General features: G+C 40.0%; 1 protein-coding gene across 1 annotated transcript in view; it reads left to right on the top strand.

Moving 5' to 3' along the window:
- The window catches only part of LOC146317474 (calsyntenin-2-like), a 220,146-nt gene that overhangs the window by 185,942 nt on the left and 10,230 nt on the right, over nucleotides 1-23,974 (top strand). The window contains exons 10-12 of the mRNA XM_084732512.1: nucleotides 13,262-13,424; nucleotides 23,242-23,408; nucleotides 23,616-23,764. Of these exons, the coding sequence (XP_084588638.1) occupies nucleotides 13,262-13,424; nucleotides 23,242-23,408; nucleotides 23,616-23,764 (479 nt within the window). The remainder of the gene's footprint in view (nucleotides 1-13,261; nucleotides 13,425-23,241; nucleotides 23,409-23,615; nucleotides 23,765-23,974) is intronic.

Raw genomic sequence — 23,974 nt, 5'->3', positions numbered from 1 at the left:
GTCCTCAGAGCAGGAAAAAATCTATGTTAACAGAGAGGTGAGAGTTGAGACAAAAACACGGTATTTTTCTCAGCTGAGGCCTGAGATCTGAAAAAAAAAAAAAAAGTCAGGGGCCAAAGATTTATTTATGTTGGCAGCTGTTTCGCATCAATCCGGGACAGCTGCGCGATTCTCAGGTCACGTGTTGCGAATCACAGATAAACTTTCCAATTTCGCCAATTACGCCGCTCGAAACAGCTGCAGACCCCCCGCTATCTATCATTTATGTCTGAGTTCGATTATAGGGACTGAACGTTGGAGCAGGACAAAACCACCCTCACTGCTTGTCTATGTAGCATCTGCAATTATCCGCCTTATCTGCCCGCTATTACCATGCTTGTTGTGCCATGGCTGCTCCTCTGTCCCGTGTTGATTAGAAGTCTCCCTTTGTTCCTGAGGAGATTAATTGGATGGTGGCGGCGGCGGCGGTGGTGGTGTTCTGCGTGAGAGCGCGTTGCCTCTCTGCATGTTTGTTTTAGATACCAGGAGACTGAAGTGCCTATTCAGAGAGTGATTTAGGTCCATCTCAAGCATGAGACGCTCGCTGAAAAGTGCTTCACGTCAGTTATTTGTGTGCTTTAAATGGGTTCAGAATGCAGTAATACCAGTGTAGCTCTTACAGCTTAAAGCACGAAGTGTCAGTGTTGAGAGTGTAAGTGTGATACAGCACGTTTGTTTACCCCACAGTTGAAAGGTGATCTTGTAAATATCAGAAAATTTTCAGTTAAGTGACACGCTTTTTCTTTTTTTTTTTTCTTTTTTTTTTCATACAGAGATAGAATGATAAGATGATGCAAGGACACGGCTGTCAGAGGTGGCAAATGTAGACACATTCTGTAGAAGTAGAGATACTTGTGTTAAAAGAGAGAAATAAAAGGAAGTACAGATTCACTGTCTTTAAAAAAAGTGAAAAAGGACAGGTTCTGAAATGTACTCCAAGTATAAAAGTAAAAAGTAGCCCTCTAAAGGACATTTCTATATAAAGCTAACTGAAACTCACCTTTTCTCTGCAGTCAAGCCTCCCTCTCTCATCTTTTTCATCTTGTTACATCTTTTATATAGTTTTAAGTGTTGGTACGTCTTTTAATCTTGTCAGTATTTTATTTTATCTTCATCATATTAAATCTTATATGTCTTTTTTGTCTTGTTGCGTCTTTAATATTTATGTTACGTCTTTTGCGCTGTTTTTGTTGTTTTTGATCTTGTTTTGTGTTTTTTGTCCTGTTATGTCATTTGTAGTCTTGTTACATAATTTTTTGGTTTTTTTACATCTTTGTTTTGTTACATGTTCTTTGTCCTTTTTACGTCTTTTTGTCTTGTTTTCAGGAGAACAAAAGTGAAGTACCCATTGTACCTACAGTAGACTCTTATTTATAATTTTAACCACACTAATGGACAATCGTATCAGTAAATTATTCAGCCTTGCAGCAAGTTTTGAACAATACTGTAATGGTGCAAAGGAAATAGATTTATTCTGCTCTGTGATTATCTGTCCCTGCAGTTTGCTTTGGAATATATATTCATATATATATATTTTGATTATTTTCACTGCTTTACCGTGCCATCAACCTTTTCCAAAAGGGAAACCGTTGTCATATAAGCCAAATATCACTCGGCAAAAACAGCAATTTTATCTTTACACAGTAAAGCTGTTTTAACGCTGCATAGATCTGTTAGTTTGTTTGTGTTATTGTGGGACTTCAGTGAATCCAAACTAAGCCTTTGAAATGCAGAAGTCACACAACAACACAAACAAACTAGCCGATCGAGAAAATTGAGTAAAATTACAGTTTTCCAAAGGAGTCTGGTGGCTTTGAACAGAGCCATGTTTGGCTTCTGTAACAACTGTTACATGAAGACCTGTCTGTCAGCAAGGTAAAGAAATGAAAATATTCCCTGAATAGTGTAGACTTAAACTGATCCTGGACTGACTCTGCCCACAGCAGTACCTTGCTCAGCTTCTTACACTCCTGCTGCTTCTCTAAACTCCGACTGGCGTTCACCGTGGGTCGAACACTGACTATCGATGAGTGCCTCACGCAAGTTCACTTCAAAAACACCCCCAAACTGCAAAAAGCATCAGGAATGACTGTGCTATGTTTGTTCACCAAACATAAGAGAAGTGATTTTTCTAACAGTCGTCATGAAGCGACATTCTTCACACAGATCCATACTTTCTTTCAGTCAGCGTCACATGTTCTCTGGCCTCGCTGTGTTTCTGCGCTTTTCTGTATTGCTGTTGTTTGCCATGATTCACTCTCATTTTGCAAGTCATCCTATTACAAGGACTCAGTATGCTGCATACTTCGGTATAAAAGAGCACAAGCTGGCAATGATGAAACATATTTTTCACTTTACCGTGAGAGCAAAACAGAAAAAGGCAGGGAGTGGGAGCAGCAGCAGAGAAGATACTGAGCGTTGCCTCTAGCATATACATTCTCAGTGTGTGTTTATTTTATTTCTGGCTTCTATTTTGCAAATGAACTCATTTAAGAGCTCAGCTGTACTTTGTCTCCTGTAGGCACTTCCTGTTATTCCTACAGCATGTAGAGCTGCCGCGTCTCACTAAATGTGTATGTCTTTACGGTGTGTGTGTGCCGTTGAGACTAGAGTGTGAGGGACAGCAGGAGTGACTGCATGTGTTTGTGGGTGTAAGAGGCGTGGTACTCAATTCCACTATCTGCTACTTATAGAACCACTCAAAAGACATGCTGAGTGCACTATAAGCAGCACTACATAAGCATTCAGTCGGCACACTAATGTATCGACGGCTTGTTTCTTCCATCCCTCTGCTTTCTGTTTTCTCTCACTCCATCTCGGCCTCACATCACTTATCTATTCTCCCCCTCATCTAACTCCTAACTTTACTTTAGGCCAAAAAGGGGCTTTTCAGGCTGACCCTAAATGTACAACTTAAATAATTCACCATCTTATATCGCTGCGTTGACTAAGGAAGAGCCGGTGAGACTTCAGAAGCGGTAGAGACAGACAAAGAGATTTTTTAAAATCCTGCAGGAAAACATAATTTCAAAGCGGACCTTTGTCTTGAAGTGGCAGACATGTTTTGCATTCTTATTTAATCTTGTGCTTCACATCTTTCTTTGTGTAGCTTTTTCACTCGTGTCACCGACATGAATCAGATGCTGCAGATAGCTTCCCTTTATCCACATACTTTAGTAAAACTTCTGAAAGTAGACCTTGATGCAATCTTTGGATTTTGAACTATATTTTTCTTTTCAACTAGTACAAAACTTTTTTTTTTCATTGGGACATTATGTCTTATGGTTGTGAATGTTTCACAGTCTTACATCAGAAATAAGCTGCTTTTGTATGACAAGGTGTGTTTTATGCACATGCTGTTGAGTATGTTAGCAAAGCTTTTTACCATTCTTTGTTTCTTTTACTGCTTTCTCTCCTGTTTTTTTCTCCTTTTTTTCATTATCCTTGTCATTCTCTACCACCACACTGACACGTAACAGGCTGGCATCAATAATGCAGTGCCACAACAGTGGCAGGAGAGAGGAGAGGAGATGAATGTGAATAGGAACAAAGGAGATGAAAAGGGAAAGAAAAGAGAGGTGCAGGTTAGGAAGGAGTGATGAGGTGGAGGTGGGAAGAGCGGGAGAGGAAAAAACAGAAGCAAGTAGTTAAGAGAAAGGGTGTGGAACAGGACAGATGAGGAAAGGAGAGGAGAGGAGGAGAGGATGGTAGTGGTGCCTCGAGGCAAAGCTCCAGATTTCCTGAAAATTATCTGGTGAATGCTAAATTCACAGAGAGTAAGCAATCAATATGTTTGGAGAGAACAACAGCAAAGGAACCTTGTCAGTGGACAAGGAAGATTCATGCACAATGATTACCAATCATTATACCTTTCACATCAGCAAAAACCTAATAGTTTTGGCCCGTGGCTCTAATCATAGACAGCGGAATAAGTGGACAGAGCCAACATGAGGTCACCCATTGGTTTGTTGATTACCGTTTTGAAGGAATTATGGGAGTCACCATCTTGAATTTTTAAAACCAGAGCATGGGCAGTACAGTTGAGAGCATGAAGTTGGTTGGTGACGCACTGCGACTTGGGCGGTGTTTGGTTTTAGCTTGTTCATTCAGCAGGAAATATTGGCAGCATGCCTGATCACAGTTTTTCTCCTATTATAACTAAAGAGTCACCAAAGTATGTTTCAGTGCGACAGGGGATGTAGTGACAGAATCTTGTTCTATATTTAATTTTGCACTGCCTAGTTTTACAATTTGATCTGAGTTTTGGGAGGCTCTGTTGGAAAACCGGCCACCTGGTTGCAATCTTTCCATGGATATGAGAATCTGTCTCATGTTACAACTAAACAGGACACCAGAATATGTTTCTGGAAACATTTTAAGCAAGAAATAGGCAACGCAGTAATATAATCTTGATCCATATTTGATCAGAGCGAGGTTGTAAAGTTTTAAAATTTGATCTGACTTTCGTGAGCTAGATGTGTTGCACTGGACAGACTCACCATCAAAACCACTTGTAACCACACTTAAAGCATACCCTGCTTTATAGTCTGTTTTATTTTAAATAGGACCATCATTTACAAAATGAACATCATTCTGTAAGAAGACGACTTGAAACTAGTGACTGAGACCATGACCTCATTAGGAAAGTCTTTACTGAGGTGATAAATCAAGTGAGAAATAAGGTTCTTTTCTCATAAAAATCCATTCAGTTTGACTTCTTTTTGCAACCAGTGGTGTTGCCTCCTACTGGCCATTAGAAAGAATGCATAGTTAAGATACTGAGCTACTAAGCTTCAATTTTCAAATTCAGAAGCTCCTGACACTTATTCTGCTTCCGTGCCGTGTGCTGTTCATCACATAAAGCACATCTCAACACCACTGCATACGGTTTGTATCCATATAAAGACGTCTCCTCCTTTCCCATGCATCAAAATACACTTGACCCTATTAAAGGGCTTTTCAGCAGCCAGCAGAATGTCCTCATTATTCTGTTTATGTCAGCAGATTCAAAATGTCCCAGCGCTATCTGCGAATAAGGGGTTATGTTTGGTTTTCTCTTGAGCCAGATGCACAATAAGCCACTCTGGTTTATTAGCTAACCTGTATTTGGCACAGAAAGAGATTTTGGACTATGCTCCCTTCGTTAGAAGATGATCTAACACAGATCAGGCAGCGTCTAATTGTTTTGCCAGACATCCTTTGGGTGACAACCTGAATTTAGCCTCCAGACTGTATAGTATTTTCAAGGACCAATTGGCTCTTCAGATCTCCTTTCTTTCGTGTCCGTGTATAAGGTGTAATAGCCTCTCGTAAATACACCATGGCAGATTTCCACAAGATAGACGGGCTTATCTCTAGTGTTTTATTCTCAGCAATAAAACACCGCTATTGCATGGTAATATACTCAACAAAAGGAATCTGGCTTAGTGAGGAATCTGCAAGCTGAATCTTTGTAAGGATGGGAGATGGTTACTGTAACAGAGAAAGTGTCTGGATACAAATTGTACAGTCCTTGATCCCGTCCAACACAGTTCTAAAAACAGGGACATAATCTATCTTAGAGAATACCTCAAGGAGAAGATGGTGTATTCTTCTATCAGAGTGATGGAGCACTCTCCAGATTTTATATAAATCCTGATTAAATCGTGGCCAGAATTTTGAGTTTTGAGTTGAGGTGGGAGACATGACAATATTACAGCAGGTTTAGAAACACAAAGTCACCTCACAGTAGAAAAGAGAGCAATGTACTGCAATTGCGAAGTCTGGGAAATGTATGATTTATTAAAAACAAAAAAAGGTCAGACAGAAGTACAGAGCAGTCCTCTCTACCTCATATTTTATCTTTTACGTTAAAGAGAGAGACATTGTGTAAATAGTTTCCCTCAGACCTTTTTCAGGAAAAGCACAGGTGAAACAAACTTTGTTAATTATGGCTCAGTTCCATTTAGTGTCCTAGTGTTCCGGCTTGTACAACACCATAACCCTGGAACTAGCACACCTGCACTGGGTGGCAATCATTTTCAGTTTTGTAAATTACACCTGCTTTTCCTGGTGTAACACAACAAATTGTCACCTGTGAAAAAGGTCTATTTAAAAAATCCGGCACACTCTCACCTGCGATTTCACTTTTTCCTGCTGATTAGACTTCTGCTGGGGTTAGCGATGTGTGGAGCTATGCTGGGAATGGTGTCACCTCACACTGTCTACTAAAAAGAACAGGCCTTTTTCACAGAGAATATTTTGACACGTCAAAGTAGGAAAAAGCACAGGTGAAACAAATTAATTAATGAACCATTTAGGTGTTTTAGTCTTAGGGTCCTTGTGGTGCAATTTGTTAAACCAGTGTTTTTCCTACTGTGCTGTGACAAGTCAAAACATCTGCAGTGAAAAATCCCTAAAGGCCAAAAAACACCACCACCAAATGGCACGTGTCAAAAGAGCCGCACATATTATTATGTATATACAAGCCACATACTGCTGGAAGCCAGTCGCACGTTGCATGGACACGCTGATTCATGGCGCTTCACAGCACTGTCCCATTTTCACATTTCCAGCGTTAAAACAATGCTGGCCCAACTACAGATGTTACTAGTTTCTTGCTTGCTCGCTTTTCACTGTGGTTATTTTATTCCACTTGTGCTTGTATCTATGAGGCAACAATTTCAATAAACCCCACTTGCTCCCTGCCTGCTGCCTGCATCCCATCTCCCCTACCAGCTCTTCTCCTCTTCTGCTCCCACGCCGGCTGACTTTCCCTCCTCACCACTGTCTCTGGTATGTGCGGAACAATGGATTAGGAAAAACTAGTCGTTGAAGTCGAGAAATATCCCAAACTATGTACAGCCTGCTGTGCGTAGCGTGCTGAAACACGCCGAGTCCCTGTTTTGCACCGGCTGTGTTTTAACATTAAAAAGTGCAACAGAACTACAGTAATGCCAGGTTCCGACCAATCATAACTTGTCTTTTCATGACGTGTGTGATGTCACAGGAAAGAAAGAGCTGGGACCAACTTCCAAAAACAATAATGTAATCAAATAATGGTGGTGTGTAGGATACTGGCTGTCTTGTCTAAATAGAACAGTTTCACAGTTCCACCTGAAAGTACCAACATCATTCCTCTTTCACTGCAACATGTTTACAGTTATACATGGAAGAGTACTCTGCTCATATTGGTCAGCGTTTGGGACACTGAATCATTGTGGAAGCAAAAAAATCTGAATGTGCTTTTCTTTCTTTTGGGATGTCATAAGGCATTCCAGATGTGGCATTGGTTAATGATACACTGCACAGGACAAAACAATCAATTGTTGCGTCCAACACTGATTTTACTCCCTGACACCCTAAGTCTAATAGGTCAGGATGTTATTAGGCTGATATTGTTTAGCCAGAACCTGCTATAACAGGTCTAAGAAGACATCTAATCAGGTTAAATAATTGAAAGCACCTGTCTGAGTGTCTATTCAATAGGGTCTCTTTAATTCAACACTTATCTGAACCCGTTCAATCTTTAAGAAACGGTATATTTATTTATGTTATAATGTTTCCCAGCATCTTCTGCTTTTGCTGCCTTCAGCTTGTTCAACTGTAGTTTTTAAACTTTGTCTGAGTTCAGTGATCCTGCCCTCCCAGAAATGATGTATATTCCCCAGCAGAAATAAAACATTTCATTTCAGATTGCCTAAAAACAACTGTTCATTCTGTCTAGAGTAGTTTAGCTAGCTGAACTTGTACTCCATTAGGCTGCAAATCTTCACCAGACTGTAGCTTTCTGAGCGATAAAACAAAGTAAAGATGAAACGTTTTCTTCTGGAGAAATGTTAATGCAGTTTTCCACACTTCTCTCCTGGCGGGCCATGTTTGCCGTTCCCTAGGAAGGTAAGATAAACATGGCCTTTTCCTTAGAGTTTCTCATGAATTACCATCTCCCTCAGTTACTCAACTTAAGTGGTCTAATCCATCAAAAAAGGTAGAAATGCCATCTTTGGAAGTGGGAGAGCAAAAATTATCACTATCCCCTCACTGTGAGTGCATTATGTGACCCCTGTGGAAAGCGCTTTTCAAAATATTCTGTTTTGGTGTTAGAAAACAGCAATTTAATTTGAATGAAAGTCCAAAATGGAGCAAGAAGCATGTATTTTAAAGTGCATCAACACCAGCAGGGACACGGCCTCAGTGTCTCTCTGCCTCTGCTGCGGTTTCGCTCCCCGTCTCTGTTGTGCGACTCCTCCGGTGATTCTGTTCATCCTGAGCAGGCCTGCAACCTGCTTGGGGACCAGCTCATTACAGCATTTCAGCATTCATTGTCTTGTTACAGTGCTGCAGAGGAGATAGTCTCAAGCTTCCACCGACTAATGTGGCTTCACACGAGCAATGTGTACACAAACATGCCTCAGCAGCAGAGAGACTGCAGCTGATGGTATCTACTAATGATGTGAGTGTGCATGTGTGTGCATTCGTAGTGAGGGGCTATGATTTCATGGGTTAAGACAGTCAGCAACATAAACAAATTAACAAATTGAGTGCTGGATTGGATTCAGGGCTTTAACTGTTCTTAATTACAGTGTGTGCACATAAATGATTGCACTACAAGCCAGCGAGTGAAGTTAATCTGTAACAAAATGACTTGTCTTCTTTCCAACAATGTTTTATTATTTACACATGTTATTAAATAAAAGTAAACACAACATTTCAATTTATTGTCTGGCCCTCGGTGCTGTCAGCTTCCCTTTGTGCTTTAATATTCATGCAGTAATGTCTGATCACATGTGTATACTGAAAGCTTCTGGTGAAGGTTTTCATACATGCAGTCCCTGTGCATGCTTTTCTAAGCACAGGGGACATTATTTGTTCATGTCCTCTATTTCTGCCATTCAGTCCAGCATCAGTTGTTGGTTATTACACCCAAAGGCACCAACAGAGAGGAGGAATGAGAGAGCACTAGATAAGAAATTAAGGGAGAAACAATCAGTCTCCTTGTGTGAGAAAAATAATGTACCTCAGTTTGTTGTCGTTAAACAGTAATAATTTCCATACTGTCAGACTGTTTCTAGTAGTCTCTGGAAGTTAAGCTTCATAGTTTTTTCTGTTTTGTTTTGCCTCATTAGCTACATGGCTCTGGATAGTCTTGTCTGTCCCTTGATATGTCCACCAATTTGGTCAGAGACTGAAATATCTCAGCAACTTTTGGATGGACTGCCATGAAATTTGACAGATATTCTCGGTCCCCAGAGAATGATTCTTGAGGCTCTTTAACACATGCACTGCAACTTGTATCTAGTTATTAACTAAAGGAGCTGTTTCTGTGAGGGCAAATGTCCAAATTAGGTGCTCTGGGCGTAACACCACCAGCTCCTTAGTCCAAAATTCGGTCATTGTGAGTGGGCGTGTAAATGATGTTGCACAATATGTAGGTGTTTTATGTTCTTTGCTGTTTGCCTTTAAATTGCCTTTCACTCTTTTGTTGTTGTTTGTTTAAATTTTACATTGAATATCTGTTGATCAATATCAGCCTACATGAGTCTAATTTTTTACCCCATGTTTTAATGCCTTTCTTCATCATCTGTGATGTGAAAACATCAGATTTCCACACAGTCAGGAAGTAAAAGTGTGCATCATGAAGCATCTTTGCCGGGCAGGCTGACTGGAATCAAGCTGCCCTCCATTTCTATCACCTTTATCTGCTTCTGTCACCGTTTGTTAATTCTGAGAACTTCAAAAACCTCCTCCTCCTCCTCCTCCTCCTCCTCCTCCTCCTCTTCCTCCACGCTTTGCAAGCACCACCCCTCATCCAAACCATACAGAGTATTTCCAAGATGTGAGATCATCAGACAATGTCCTGACCTGATTCTCACTGTTGACGTTGTTCAGAGTGCATGTGTGAAAACAGCTAATTGTTGCCTCATTAACTATGGAGTTTCATTAAATGTAGTACACAAATTCATGTCCATCTCACCTGAGGATGAATTGCAACAGCTTTCAACATTTTCATTTAGTGCCATCATCAGGTCAAAGTTTTAATTGGTTGAATGACCTTCCCATCAGCCTCTTTTGTGCTTTGTGTTAAGTGCTAATCATCAAACGCTAACAAGCTGAGATGGTGAGTATTATACTGTATTTGCTAAACATCTGCATGTTTGCATTGTCATCGTAAGCATGTTAGCATGCTAGTGTTAGCATTTAGCTCAGTACAGTCTCACAGAGCTGCTGACCCTCACAATGTAATGAACTTTTATCAGAGTTTGTAATTCTAGCAGCATTATTGTAGCCCAAAATGATAGCAGGAAAAAAACATCATGCTTAACTAAGAGAGCTGTAACTAATGTCAAAGTCCAGCAAACATCAGATGACTCTTGTAATTCTGCTTTCCCAGTGTCTATCTTATTCAGTGACCTCCGCAGACAGTCAGCCAGCCAGCAGCTAAATGAAAGTGGCAATTCATTCTGCCTGTCTAGTCCAGTACACATACAAATCCTGAATGTGAGCTGATGATACTAAAACACATTGTCATTGTTAATAATACATGCCTGGAATCATGGGATATCTCAGTCTCTGTGCAGCGCAGGAACCTGACAAACATAGCAAGGACTACTTTAATTTTTCTTTAGTTTTTGATTTATTCTGTTCTTAATATTCAAACAATTCATCCTTAAGTTGAAGATTGGGATGTGTAGAATTAATTGGTAGCTTTGCTGAGCACCAAAGCTTTGTAGCTACAGTCAGATGATACTGCAGGGTCCTAAATTATGAGGTTAAGATCTACTTGTGGCCATACAAGGAAGCAATCCGATAGAAAAGCATAATAAGTATTTATTCCGGCATGTGCTGAGAGATGTGACACCATGTGGGAGGGATGTCTGGGATGTCCTCTGGGAATTTATGTCTCTTTACGCCATAAATAGTGAGATTCTACGTTCTAAATCGAACATCCCTGGAGATTTTTGGTTGCTCCAACACAGGACTCAACCCCATTAGTTCATATCACAGCTTGAATAAAGCACCGATGTGTGTGTGTGTGTGTGTGTGTGTGTGTGTGTGTGTGTGTGTGTGTGTGTGTGTGTGTGTGTGTGTGTGGCCACTGAGCCTCAGAAAGAAATCTAACAAAATGAAAATCTATCTGAACGTTGTATCCTCTCCTGCTGTTCTTCTCCCCGCATCTCAAACTAGCACTTATTCTCCTCTTCAGTGCAAATAAATTGTTTACTGTTAATTCAACCGAATCCTTCACACCAGACTGATTACAGAAAAACAGATGCAGTGGCCATAAGAGGGGAAACAATAAAGTGAGGACTTTTAAGTCCTTTAAGACTTCACCAAGTTGCTAAAGACATTAAAACTGTAAATATCACTTTAAAGGGAAGTACACTTGCACTTTAAAGGGTTTAAAATTGAGAGTACTTGCACGTCTCGCTTTGATTCAGATAACAGACGCTGTGGCTCAGATGTGTTCTTGCTTTTAGGACTTCATCCAGTGTTATGTGTGTCATTCATCATTTGCGCCAGTAAAAAAGGCGAAAACGACACTTGTTTCTGTTTATCCATTTCGCAATATATAACATCTAAAAGATAATGTGACATGAATCTCCACAGTCCACCCTCGCTGCTTGAAGTGTTGTAGTTTCCATCTTACATTTGTTTTTTTTATATTTTTATTTTCTAGTGTCAGTGAGTTTGAGCCAAGCAAGGTACATCTTGAGCAGGTCACCAGTCAGTCACAGAGCTAGAAAAGCAACATTTAGTTGATTAACCGATTGTCAGTGCCAACTATTTCAATAATCAATGTATTGGTTCGACAAAAGTGTTAAACAGTTACTGTTTCCAGCTTCTTAAATGTAAGGATTTGCTGTTTTTATTTGTCATTTATAATAGTAAGTGAAGAGTCTTTGGGTTTTGGATTGTTGATAGGACAAATAATCAATACAATATCAGGGTGTAAAAACAGTTCCGATATTGATATACACTCACCGGCCACTCTGTTAGGTGCACCTGTTCAGCAGCTTGTTAACGCAGATATCTAATCAGCCAATCACATTGCTGCAATTCAATGGATTTTGGGAATGTAGACATGGTCAAGACGACCTGCTGAAGTTCAAACCGAGCATCAGAATGGGGAAGAAAGGTGATTTATGTGACTTTGAACGTGACGTGGTTGTTGGTGTCAGACGGGCTGGTCTGAGTTGTTTCAGAAACTGCTGATCTACCCGGATTTTAACACACAACCATCTCCAGGGTTTACAGAGAACGGTCCGAAAAAGAGAAGATATCTAGAGCGGCTTTGTTGATTCCAGAGGTCAGAGGAGAATGAGCAAACTGGTTTGAGATGATAGAAAAGCAACAGTGAGTCAAGTAACCACTTCGTTACAACCAAGGTTTGCAGAAGACCATCTCTGAACACATAACACGTCGAACATGTTTTATGTTAATGTGATCCTTTTAGTCTTTTTTTTTTTTTTCAAGCAAAATTTGTGCTGCATTTTTGTCCTACATTACAGTAGTATAGTTATGTCTTTTGGGTTTTGGCACAAATAATATACCATCTTGGGTTCTGAGAAATTATGTTGTCTGACATTTTATAGATAAAATGATTAATTAATGGAGAGATTAATCTGCAGGGTAATCAATAATGAAAATAATCGATAGTTGTGGTTGTACAGGTAAATAGCCAGTATGTTTCTAAAGTGGCCCCAGGTTGTGTGGAAGGGTGGGTGCGTGTTTATGGTTGGTAGAGAGGCAGGGGGAAGGGAGCAGGATGTGTCCTTACAACTTCTCCAGATAATCAAAGAAAGTGGGGTCTTCCACAGCCGTGTTTGTCACTCATCCTGTGCCTTTAATGAACAGCTCATTAGACGGAAACCTCATTAACTATCTGACGACAGGGAGCAAATGATGCAGAGATGAGGCGAGGAATTCGTAGCGTCGCTCTCATTGAAGGTAAAAAGGCGGGGAACGTTCAAGGATGTGCCTTTGGTCTCGGCTGCATGATTGGAGTAAACATCATCTTCATAACGGCATCCCTATAAACTTAATCCTCCACGGAAAAATGCTCCTAACCTAAATAAACCTCGAAAAAAGAGCTGTAGATGCCAGAGTAATGTATTTTTAAAGATGCCCCATTTTCATGTATGTGCAAACCGAGAATATTTTCTTATTTGAATGCATAATAAGTGGACATAAAGTGGAAAGTAGTGCAGCGTAATAACATGGTTCCTCTCTGTCCCCTTTACAGATCTGTGATAAGGAGTGGCACTACTATGTGATCAACGTGGAGTTCCCTGCAGTCACGCTGTTCGTGGATGGTGTGACCTACGAACCCTACCTGGTGACGGATGATTGGCCCATCCACACTTCCAAGATTGATACACAGCTGACTGTGGGCGCCTGCTGGCAAGGTCAGTGTGTGTGTGTGTGTGTGTGTGTGTGTGTGTGTGTGTGTGTGTGTCTCTGTGTGTGTGTGTCTAATAATATATAGTAGCCTTACGCTCACACACACTAGAAGTAAAGGCGCTAACTAGAACCATAAAGAGTTCTTCGACTTGTCCCTGTAGGAGAGCCATTTTTGATTTACGGTAGAATCTCTTAGAAAGGCTCTCTTTCAGAGAGTTCTACCTAGAACCCAACATAAAGGGTCACACCTAGAACCGTCTGTAAAAGATTCTAACCTGAACCCTCTTTGTAAGGTTCTAAAGAGAACCCTTGTACGGTATGCTGGTTCTACCCAGAATGCCCTCTGAGTGTTCTATCCAGAAGCTTTCCATCTTCTAAGGGTGCTAACAAGAACCCAGCGAGGGGGTTCTACCAACAACATTTTTGGAACCCATGCAGAGCTCTACTGAGAACCCTTTTATATTTCAAGGTTTTACTGAGAACCCAACCAGAAGGTTCTTCTGGGAATCCTTATATATTCCAAGGGTTTTATCTAGAACTCATCCAGGGGATTTGACTGAGATCCCTTTTATATTCGAGATTTTGTCAAGAACTCACCCAGTAGGTTCTACTGAGATACCTTTTATATCAAGGATTTTATCTAGAACCCATGTAGGGGGTTCTACTGAGAAATATTTTATATACCAAGGTCTTATTAAGAACCTAGCCAGGGTTTTTTTCTGGGAACCCTTATATATTCCAAGGGTTTTATCTAGACCTCACCCTGCTGGTTCTACTTAGAACCTTTTTGTATTCCAAGGGTTTTATATAGAACTTACCCAGAGGGTTCTGCCAAGAATACTTATATATTCAAGGGATTTTATCAAGAACCCACCCAGGGATTTCTATCAAGAACCTCTTTATAGTCCCAGGGTTTATTAAAGAACCTACCCAAAGGGTTCTACTGATATCCAGTTTACATTTTGGTGCAAAGACAAACTCTTGACAAACTCTTGACAAAGGTTTCTTCTGAAGCAAATGGTTCCGAGGAGATCTTTAGTCCCTAAGGAAGAACCCTTCTGGAACTCTTATTTCTAAGAGTGTAGAGTGATGCATGAATTTGTCTCTGGCATTAAAGACGCTGAAATCAGACAGGAATATGATGCAACGGCTATTACATGGTGTTGTTGGGATTGTTTACAGCTGCACTATAATCTGACAGATGTTTTATAGGCAGCAGCCTTTTCAGTTTGAGGTTATGGTTTTTACTTGCTCTACATAAAATGAAGAAATCTGTTATTTATGAGCCTATTTCCAGAAAAAGGCTGTATCTGTAGTGGAGAAACATCATTATCACTGCATTTTGTTGTGTTACTTAATTAGTTTAAGACTTCATATTGATAGTTGCAGCTGCTTTAATATTGAAAATGCTCGCTGTAAAATAATAAATAAACAGGGTAAAATAAAAGACAATAAAAATATCACCCAAATTAGGGTGTATTTTTAGAAGAATTTTCCAGAAATTTGGAGAATCTGCACCAAAGAGCGCTGAAGCTGTTCTGCTGGATTTACAGCAGTTTGTCACCCACATGTAATGTAGATATACACATACAGCAATAAATCTACATTTCTACTGTGTTTTCTTTTTCAGGAGCATTGTATTTATTTAAATATATTGATTAATATCTAAATAGCCTAAATTTGTACCTCTGCACAAAAAGAAAAAAAAAATAAAGCACAGTTTAGACCTGCCAGAGTATTTTGATTAGAAATAACTACTTGGCACAGACACAGAGCTGAGAACAAATCAGGTAATTAATAATAGTTAAATTAATAAAAGCGTAATGAAATACATGCACATATCAATTTATCTATATATATGTATATGCACAAAAGGCTGAACATGGAGAAACTGCATCAACAACAACAGCAGCAAAAGATTTTGAAAATTACATATACAGCGCAAACAAAAACAGAGAAAGAAGGCAGGAATCTTACTGTTAAGATAAATAAAGAGATTAAGATTTATGCTCCGGGCTGCGAGCATTCTTCTTTGAAATGGAGAGGCACTAGCCGAGTGGGTATCAAACAGGAAATTCTGCGTGTCAGTTCCAGCGGCAGGGAACGAGAGCGGGTGGTGATCACATTGGAATGAATAAGAGCTACCCTGCTGCCATGTTTATGACTTGAATAATTACACAAAAGTGCTTTAGAGGAGGGCAGGATGAGACAGTAGTGATCCGTTCTGCAGCTTGCCTAAATCATAACACTCGCCAGCATCATCCAAAGCTTCAATCCTGATGGCGTTCTGGTTGCCGTTTAAATTTCTTTTCATCCGTTGCCTGATTGCAATTTTCTTTTTGTCGTCATCATTTTCTTCCTTGCTTCATACAGCCCTCTCTTTCTGCCTCTTTCCATGAATCTCTGATTGTGAGAGAAAGCCCTGAAGGAAGGATTAGCTGGAGTGAATGGAGGACAACTTTGCCAGCTATTACATCCCAATGAAGCCGCTTTAAGCTTCACTAAGCCGCAACTGATAACTTTGCAGGCCATTAGCGAGCAAGATTGCCTTTCAGCCTCTCATTTCTACATCCCCTTTTCCCCACAATCAACAACATAATGATGAGACATGTGGAATGAAAGGCATTCAGACTGTACTTCCACTGCCCTGAAAGCAGAAAAGAAGACGTGTGTTGTCGCCATACAAGGTTAACAAGAGAATGGTTTAGTTGGTGTTGAGGGCTTTTAAGCAGTTTTCCGTAGCAATAAGCTGTTTTTGAGTTTGGCTGGGAAATGTGTGTTTGCCGTCTCATTTCATGTGCAACAGGGAAGTGGGTGTGCGATTTCAAAGCGGCCCTCACAGTACCGTATACAAATACTTAACCACCGAAGAGGCATGTGTAGGCATCAAGAGCCTGAGGTAATTTTATGTCGATAGTGAAAAGCATTAGTCAACGTACACCATCGGTAAGTTTTAAATAATTTGCAGCTAAAGTAGGAGCACAGTGTCCTATAGCAACATGTCCTCCTTTAAAATTTAGTATGGTGGTGCACTGCTACGAGCATTAACAGTATTGGTTTTCAAATTAAAAGTCCACACCAAGGACTATAACTATAACTTTAACCGTAAAGGTGTGGAGTTAAGTAGATTTTATAATTATATTTTTATAGTTACAGTTTCGTCCTTGGCCCTTAATCCACTTGACCTTTCTTTCTTTGATTCATAAAAGCAAGAAAGCACAGGGGTAACTTACATTATTAAAGCTATAATATGTAAAATGTCTAAGAATTCTAGACATATCGTGTATTTGTTGAGTTGTGTACTTATCTGACGTTATCTCAAATGTTTCCAACAATAGTTAACACAGAGAAATCCTTAATTTATTCAAGGTAACGGTGCTTTCCCTACCAGCTGCTGGCTGCTTTGACTTCTAAAACACAAAGACTTTTCATTTAGGATCATGAATAAAATGTGCCACATTAAGAAGTTGTAACCAGTAAATGTTTTTTGAACATTTTTTGATTGGTAAGAAGAGAGTACCAAAAATCTGTACTCAACTACAAATACTATTACACTGCTAAAATGTTACTCAATTACAAGTACTGGTGCTACTTTTTTTTCTCATTTTAAGTCTAAGTCTAAGTTTCCTGATTCAACAAACGGCTCCGTCAGATAAAACAATGTCAGTTGAGCTGCAATTACCAACGTGACTGTTGACTAAATATTGATCAGTACATTTTTAATTAGTTAAATTCTTAATTATGATTAATCATTAACATCCCTGCTTCAAACGTGTGCTGCTGAAGCATTTTGTCTTGTTTTCTGCCTGTATGTCCTGACTCAGGTGTGATCAGATCACCTGAGGTAATGTATTAAAGTTTTATTCAGATTATATTTAATCACGTTCTCTGACTTCCTTCCTCTCTTATATCTCTTCCTCTCTCTCATATCTGACGTATCCTGTGTTCTCCCAGAAGAAGAACACACAGTTAGCTCGAATAAATTACAGATTTTTCTGGATTCCAGCCTTTCAGGAGCCTTTTTCTGAGAAAACCCAAACCTTCAGAGTCATGATATACAAATGTACTGACCCAATAAACTTGGGCATATATCACTCTGGACCTCACATTATATCTGAGAGCCTTTAGTCAGATAACTAACTGAGAGCTAACTAAGAAAACAGCAAGGTAAAGCTACTGGGCTCAGTTGCCTGAAAACCAAAGAGAGCCACAAATGAAAATAATAATTGCAGTGGACATGTTTTAATTAAATAAGGAGCCATTCAGTGTAAATTAGCACTGATTGTTTACTTACAAAAGAGCACTGGTGTAAACACTGCATTATGTCAATATGTATGCAAGGTCTGCTGCGCAACATGTGACATGTCCTCTTCCTCCATCCTATCATTTCTCTCCTTTATGAGTCTATAAAAACACATATGCACGTCTAGACACAGGCAGTCAGTTCGCACTTAGTAACTGAATCACACAAGACATTGGCTTGATGAAAAGCTTTCAGTGACGCATTTGTCAGAGAGATAAGGAAGGAGACTAAAGGGCAGAATAATGACGAATATTTCTATATTTGGAGAGAAAGGGAGGTGATGGACCTCACTCTGCCCTACTTACTCCTACTTTCATCACAAAAACACAGTGTTTGCCATGTATGTTCCTAATGCATGAGCAAGTATGGGAGGATGATAATCTTAGCTTTTGCTCTTTGCAGCACTTAAGAGCACACAATGTCTGATGAATACAGAAGTCAAATTGTGTCTTTTGTTATTTTAAATAAAACCAAAGAGCTTTCTAATCATGTTTTTATGTTTGGTAGTTTGACATTAGATATCAGGAAGACACAATCCCTGCTTCTCCAGTTTCATCTGCAAAAAGCATTTTCAATTCCACTTTATTTTACAGCTCGTTAATGAGATGTAAGAAGCCATGTTTTGTATACCTGTCAAATTAGACAAAAACTAGAAGTAATATGTTCATTATTAGACAGTATTAGGACCTTTTTATTAAATCCTAATGAGATTTCCTTAGAGGGTAATTAGGGACACATTACAACAGAACTGTGCTGCATACAAAAATGAAATCACATCTTTGCTACTTGACATCAAATCATGTTATTTGCCTACAATACTACAATTCTGTGCAGTCACTCATGATTAAAAATATTCTTCTACCTCTATAATTGTCTGAACATGGCAGATCCTGTTCACATGTTTTTTAAAAGAAGGATTAATGTGATTTACTGTAGTTGACATACAGTTCTGTTGTCCCTAATTACTCTCTAATAAAGTCTAATAATAATCTAACAGTACAGTTCTGTTGTAATGTTTCCCAACTTACCCTGCAAGAAAGTACAATAAGGATATAATAATATCGTCTAATAAAGGATATATTATTTCTAGTTTAGTCTAATTTGATACAAAGTGCGGTTTGTCACGTTTGACTGGTGTTCTGTTAAATAAGGCATGATGACATTTCCTCCTGAATAATGAAGGTATAGAGTTGATCGAGATGATTTCCGGAGCTGCTGCATCATCTTATATCCATGTAATGTGGTACTATATTAAAACAATACACTAGAATGTAAGCACATGCATTTTATAGGTCAGTTATAGCCAGACTTCAACAATATGCTATGTTTTTGCAATGTAATACGCTCTGGTTGTGATCTAGATGTGAAATATTTTCCACAAAGTAAAAACAGCAAAAATACTTCAAGGTGTGACCTTTCGAGCTCTTGGAGCAGAGAACAGTCACGATTAGCGAAACAGGAATGACAAGACCCAGAATTACTGTCAGCCGTGCTGTTCTTGGTCTTGTGGCTAAGACGCGTACATACTGTGCACAGAAAAAATACAGAGCAGTCAATGATTTTCCTAACTCTCACAAGCTGACTGTTTTTTCTAAGTGTGGCTGAACGTGCCTGTGCCTTCATTAGATAGAGCTGAGAAACCTTCCTCAGACACTTTTGCCGATTCTAATTTCTGCTGTTTTTGTGTTTGTTTCACTGTTGTTTACATGGTTATTGCAAATCATATGCTGCTGATCCCAATGTTTTTTGGAGAACATCGGCATCCTCAGTGTCCACCGTCTGCAGCTCAGAGCTCCAGGAGATAAACATAAGACAAAGTGGACTGGTGCTCGGATTAGAAGCAGAAATCCCAATAATATGCATCAGAACAATACTAGGATACTTAATAATTAACATATTAATATTGCAGTATTGACAGCAGTTACTAAATGTGCAGTATAAGCCTCATGTGGCCCAGCAGGCTGATGGCAGTTGTTTGGCGTCTCGATGACAGGATGGTCTCTCTCTGCTCCTCATGTATACACTCCTGTGTGATTCACATTGACAGAGCTGAGAGAGTAGATGCCTCCAGCTCCATGCACACTGGCTGGTAGCTGCTGTTCAGAATAATATCTGACGTTACTGTCTACCGTTCCCCTGAGCCTCGCTGTACAGAACAGTTCAGTACAAGAGAACATCCAGCCTGTGTTGCAGTAAGTGGGTTAGTAACCTCCAACAACAGCATCATTTAGTCAACGTTCAGGCATTTGGAAGAGCTTATATTCAGTACGACTGCTGGAGGTTAAAATACAATAAGTTCAAATAACACTCACCAATAATGCTGATGGGAATATGTTTCACAAGGACCTGGAATAAACATGTTATGAAACAAACCATGCCTATTTATTGCTTTTGCCCTCCCTTCATCCCTACCATAGACCCATTTTTGGCGGGCAGGGGACAGAGGTCTTTAAACAGAGACAGCAGGGCAACGGTATATGCCAAAGAGAAGTAGTATACATCATCTAAGAGTAAATAAACCTAGTGTTTATAAGGGTTTAGAACATTATGATTGAAATATGATGGTCATTCCTATGCTCTATCACGTCTCACAAGTTGTTGCAGCAGTTTTTGGGTTGTTTTATCCACTCAAGATTGATAAAAATGGTCAAAAATCCCTCCAAAATATCATATTTAAGATGCCAAGATTTAGAGGAACACCATAGAGTAATCCAAGCTATGATTTGGCATCAAAATCTTTTGGCATTTGGAGATTTCTGCAAGTATTGTATTTTTTTTGGCAATTGGATGGCAATGCCCCAGATCCTTATTTTGTGGTTGTGAGTTTCTCTGATTATCCTAGAGGTCACTATATTTAATCGTCTCACCACAATGAAATGGCCACTATTTGGACTACTGTCATCACACATGAATACAGTTGGGGTCATTGAATCCACAAGAGTCTCAGCTTTCCAATCATATCCAGTTTATGCAAAACTAATACTTTTAAGGCACCCCAGTATGCAGATATTTGATAGGCTAAATAACATTTACAGTATACGTCATGCAAAAACTGCTTAAAACTGCATGGCATCAGTGTAAAGTTTGCAGGTTGAAGAAGTTAAATTTCAAAAATGCATCTTGAATCGGCCTAAAAACCATGTAAATGTGTAATTTCAAGAAAGAGACTGCTTTCCAGGAGCTCGTCTTACATCTCTGTGACATATTTCCCATCGACTGATACACCACAGAGTATAAATATAAGCTCAGATACATTCAATTCCAGTGTTATTTGCATTAAGGAGAGTTGACCTGAATGTCAACTGTAGCTAGACCGTGTCACAACGTATAAGCCATAACTGACCTGGAGGTAATTTGTGTTAAGTGGACTCAACCTTTATGATTTGGTGGAAATGACACACTTCATCAGAAGTGGGAACATTACAGCACAGAGCAGAGCCGACCGCCTCTACAGGAAAACCAGCTGCCGCGTATGAAAAAAGTACACATTTTCTACTACACAAGAAGTCAGGGCTTGACTGAATTAGTGATGGAGCTGACCTCACAGACTGCAGCGCGGCGATACCTCGCTCACACACACACTGTGCCATTGTGTTGGCTTGCGCTAGAGGTTCCATTTATTTTGCATGGAAGGATGTATTTCCCACTCTCTCCTCTCACTGTGGTAGTTGCAGAGCACTTCAGGTCAAGCACACATTACTTCTGTCGAACTCAATGCGTCGACATGACAGGAGCGTCAAAATATCTGCAGTTTCGCCAGCTGTTGCAAGTGTACCCTGTCAGAACTGTTCACCTATATGTTTGTGTAATGACACCTATTGTTAGGTAGCTTCTTGTCTTTATCCAACTAGCAAAATACAGAGATGTGATTTTAAGTATTTCTTGCAGAGTAACAATTTTTGTTTTGGTTGGAAGCATACTTGCCAACCCTCTCAATTTTCTCGTGAGACTCCATTTTGTTGCTTGTCTCTGGACTGTGGGAGGAAGCCGGAGCACCCAGAGAGAACCCTCACAGACACGAGGAGAACATGCAAACTGCAGCTGCAAACTCCCCAACCCCACAGCCGGCTGGGGGATTCAAACTCAGGACCTTCTTGCTGTGAGGCAGCAGTCCTAACGCTGCACTGTGCCGGAGTTTCATGTATTATTTGATTAGAATTAAATTAAAATTCTTGACTGAAGCCAACTCAATTATTCACAGTGCATGCAGCTCGAAATTTTCATTCACTCCTCTCATGGCAGTAAGTTACCAGAACAAAAAAATTTAGTTTAGTATATTATGTAGTATAGTATATAGTATTAACATAGTAAGTATAAAAGCTATAAAAGGCCATTATTTCATGTTCAGTAAGTCCAATATAGTAATAAATAAAATATTTTTTAGGGAGCTTATTCCCCTCATTAATCAAAAAATATGACTTTAATAAACTTAAAAGACGTAAAATTCTTATTTTGCATTTTCATTCTTTGAAAGTCTATGAAACTCAGATTTCTCTTGGGAGGAGCACCAGACCCCCTGCTTTGTTTTTGAATTCCTTCCTGTTTTTGAGGTCTCAAGATATGCAAGTATGGTCAGAAGTTACAGGTATTTGGTTTTTTATTGTCATCTAAATCAAAAATGCTTTTGTCATCTTAACGAAGTAGTTTACCATTCCCATCCTAAAATATCTTAATGAAAACTCCGTCAGACAATAGAAAACTCTGAAAACAAGAATGTTAGTGTCAGTGTGATTCAGTGACATTTATTTCCTGTCTGAACGAGTGTCAGAATTGCTTTGCGCGCTCCTTTTCTTATCTCCATTGTGAACTTGGGGGAAAATAACCTCTAAATTCTTCATAGCTTGGTATCCACTGGGTCTTGTAAGCCTTTTTCTGAAGCAGATTCACAGATGTTATTTTCAGCAAACTGTGTGTGCTTTTCCCTTGGAAACATACATAATACATGTTGTTGTCTCTTTTACCCTGAAAAGGCTCAGTAAAAACAGGTTTGAACCCAAAAGCACAACTCTGTTCCCAGGCCGGTGAAATAAAAAAGTTCAAGATTATTCAAGGTCAAAAACAGGCGAAAGCCAACAGCAAGCAGGCTGGGCAGATGAGGCAACGGTAACCAATACGAGATCAATTTAGAGAGTAAAAAGCAGGCAGGGGGTCTTAACAGGCAAAGAAAATTGCTGGACCCCTAAGGCAGAGGCACAATAGACGATCTGGCGGGGAATGAATGGAGGCAGACTGGTGTGTATGGTACTGAGCTGGAGGGAAAGTGCAGGTAGGCAGGGCAGGTCAGGTGATGGGGGATGGTGGGAACACAGGGCTGGTGGCAGAATTTGAAATGACAGAAGTGTTAGGACATGGCAGGGGGGAAAAAAGCAGACAAGCAAAATGTGAGACCAGGAACTGGCTGCCATTGTGACAACTGTCCAGTTCTGACCAGTTTCTCCTCTCCTGCTTTCCACTTCTGCCCTTAACCCTCTCATATCTCACTTCTCCACTCTTCCTGCCTGTGGCTCTCTCCTCACCAGGTGGCGAGGTCGCGACCCCGAGGTTCACCCAGTATTTCCACGGCAGCCTGTCAGGTCTGACAATCCGTCCGGGCCGCATCGAAACCCAGAAGGTTATCTCCTGTTTGCAGGCCTGCAAAGAAGGCCTTGATATTAATTCCCTGGAAAGCCTCGCTAAGGACATCAAGGTGCGTGGAGAAAAAGGAGGCAGTGTTTCCAGTGCACAACACACACAAACACACTCCACACTTTCAGCCTTTTATTGGTAGTGTAACAACTGAGAACCACCTTAGCAGGAACATAGAGTAAGTAAGACACTGTTCAAGGTGATATTGTTCATATAAAAGTATCATTTGCTAAAATGCTGTGAGCAAAGTGTTTGTTTGTGTGTCCAGTTCCATTTTAACCCCGCCCAGTCTGTGCTGGTGGTGGAGGGAGAGGACGTGGACAGCATCAACACGGCCATGACCAAGGTCTCCTACATTAATTCTCGCCAGTTCCCAACACCCGGCCTCCGGCGGCTACACATCACCACCACAGTACAGTAAGTGCACATGAACTTATATTTCCACTGCACAGTTTGACTGTTTTAAAGATGCAACATCTAAGAATCAGAATCAGTTTACGTGTATTATTTTGCTAATGTGTGAAACGATTGTAATGTAACTTAAAAACTGAGACTTTCCCTGATTTTCTCAGTTGCCTAACAGCTTGTGGACTGATCTTTATGTAAAGTTCTCAGATCGAATTTTCT

This window comes from Lutjanus erythropterus, chromosome 12, assembly GCF_056507025.1.
Source record: "Lutjanus erythropterus isolate fLutEry1 chromosome 12, fLutEry1.hap2, whole genome shotgun sequence".
In the NCBI taxonomy this organism is placed as follows: Eukaryota; Metazoa; Chordata; class Actinopteri; order Lutjaniformes; family Lutjanidae; genus Lutjanus; species Lutjanus erythropterus.
The sequence above is the reverse complement of the archived record's forward strand: the minus strand, read 5'-3'. Positions and strand labels throughout refer to the sequence as shown.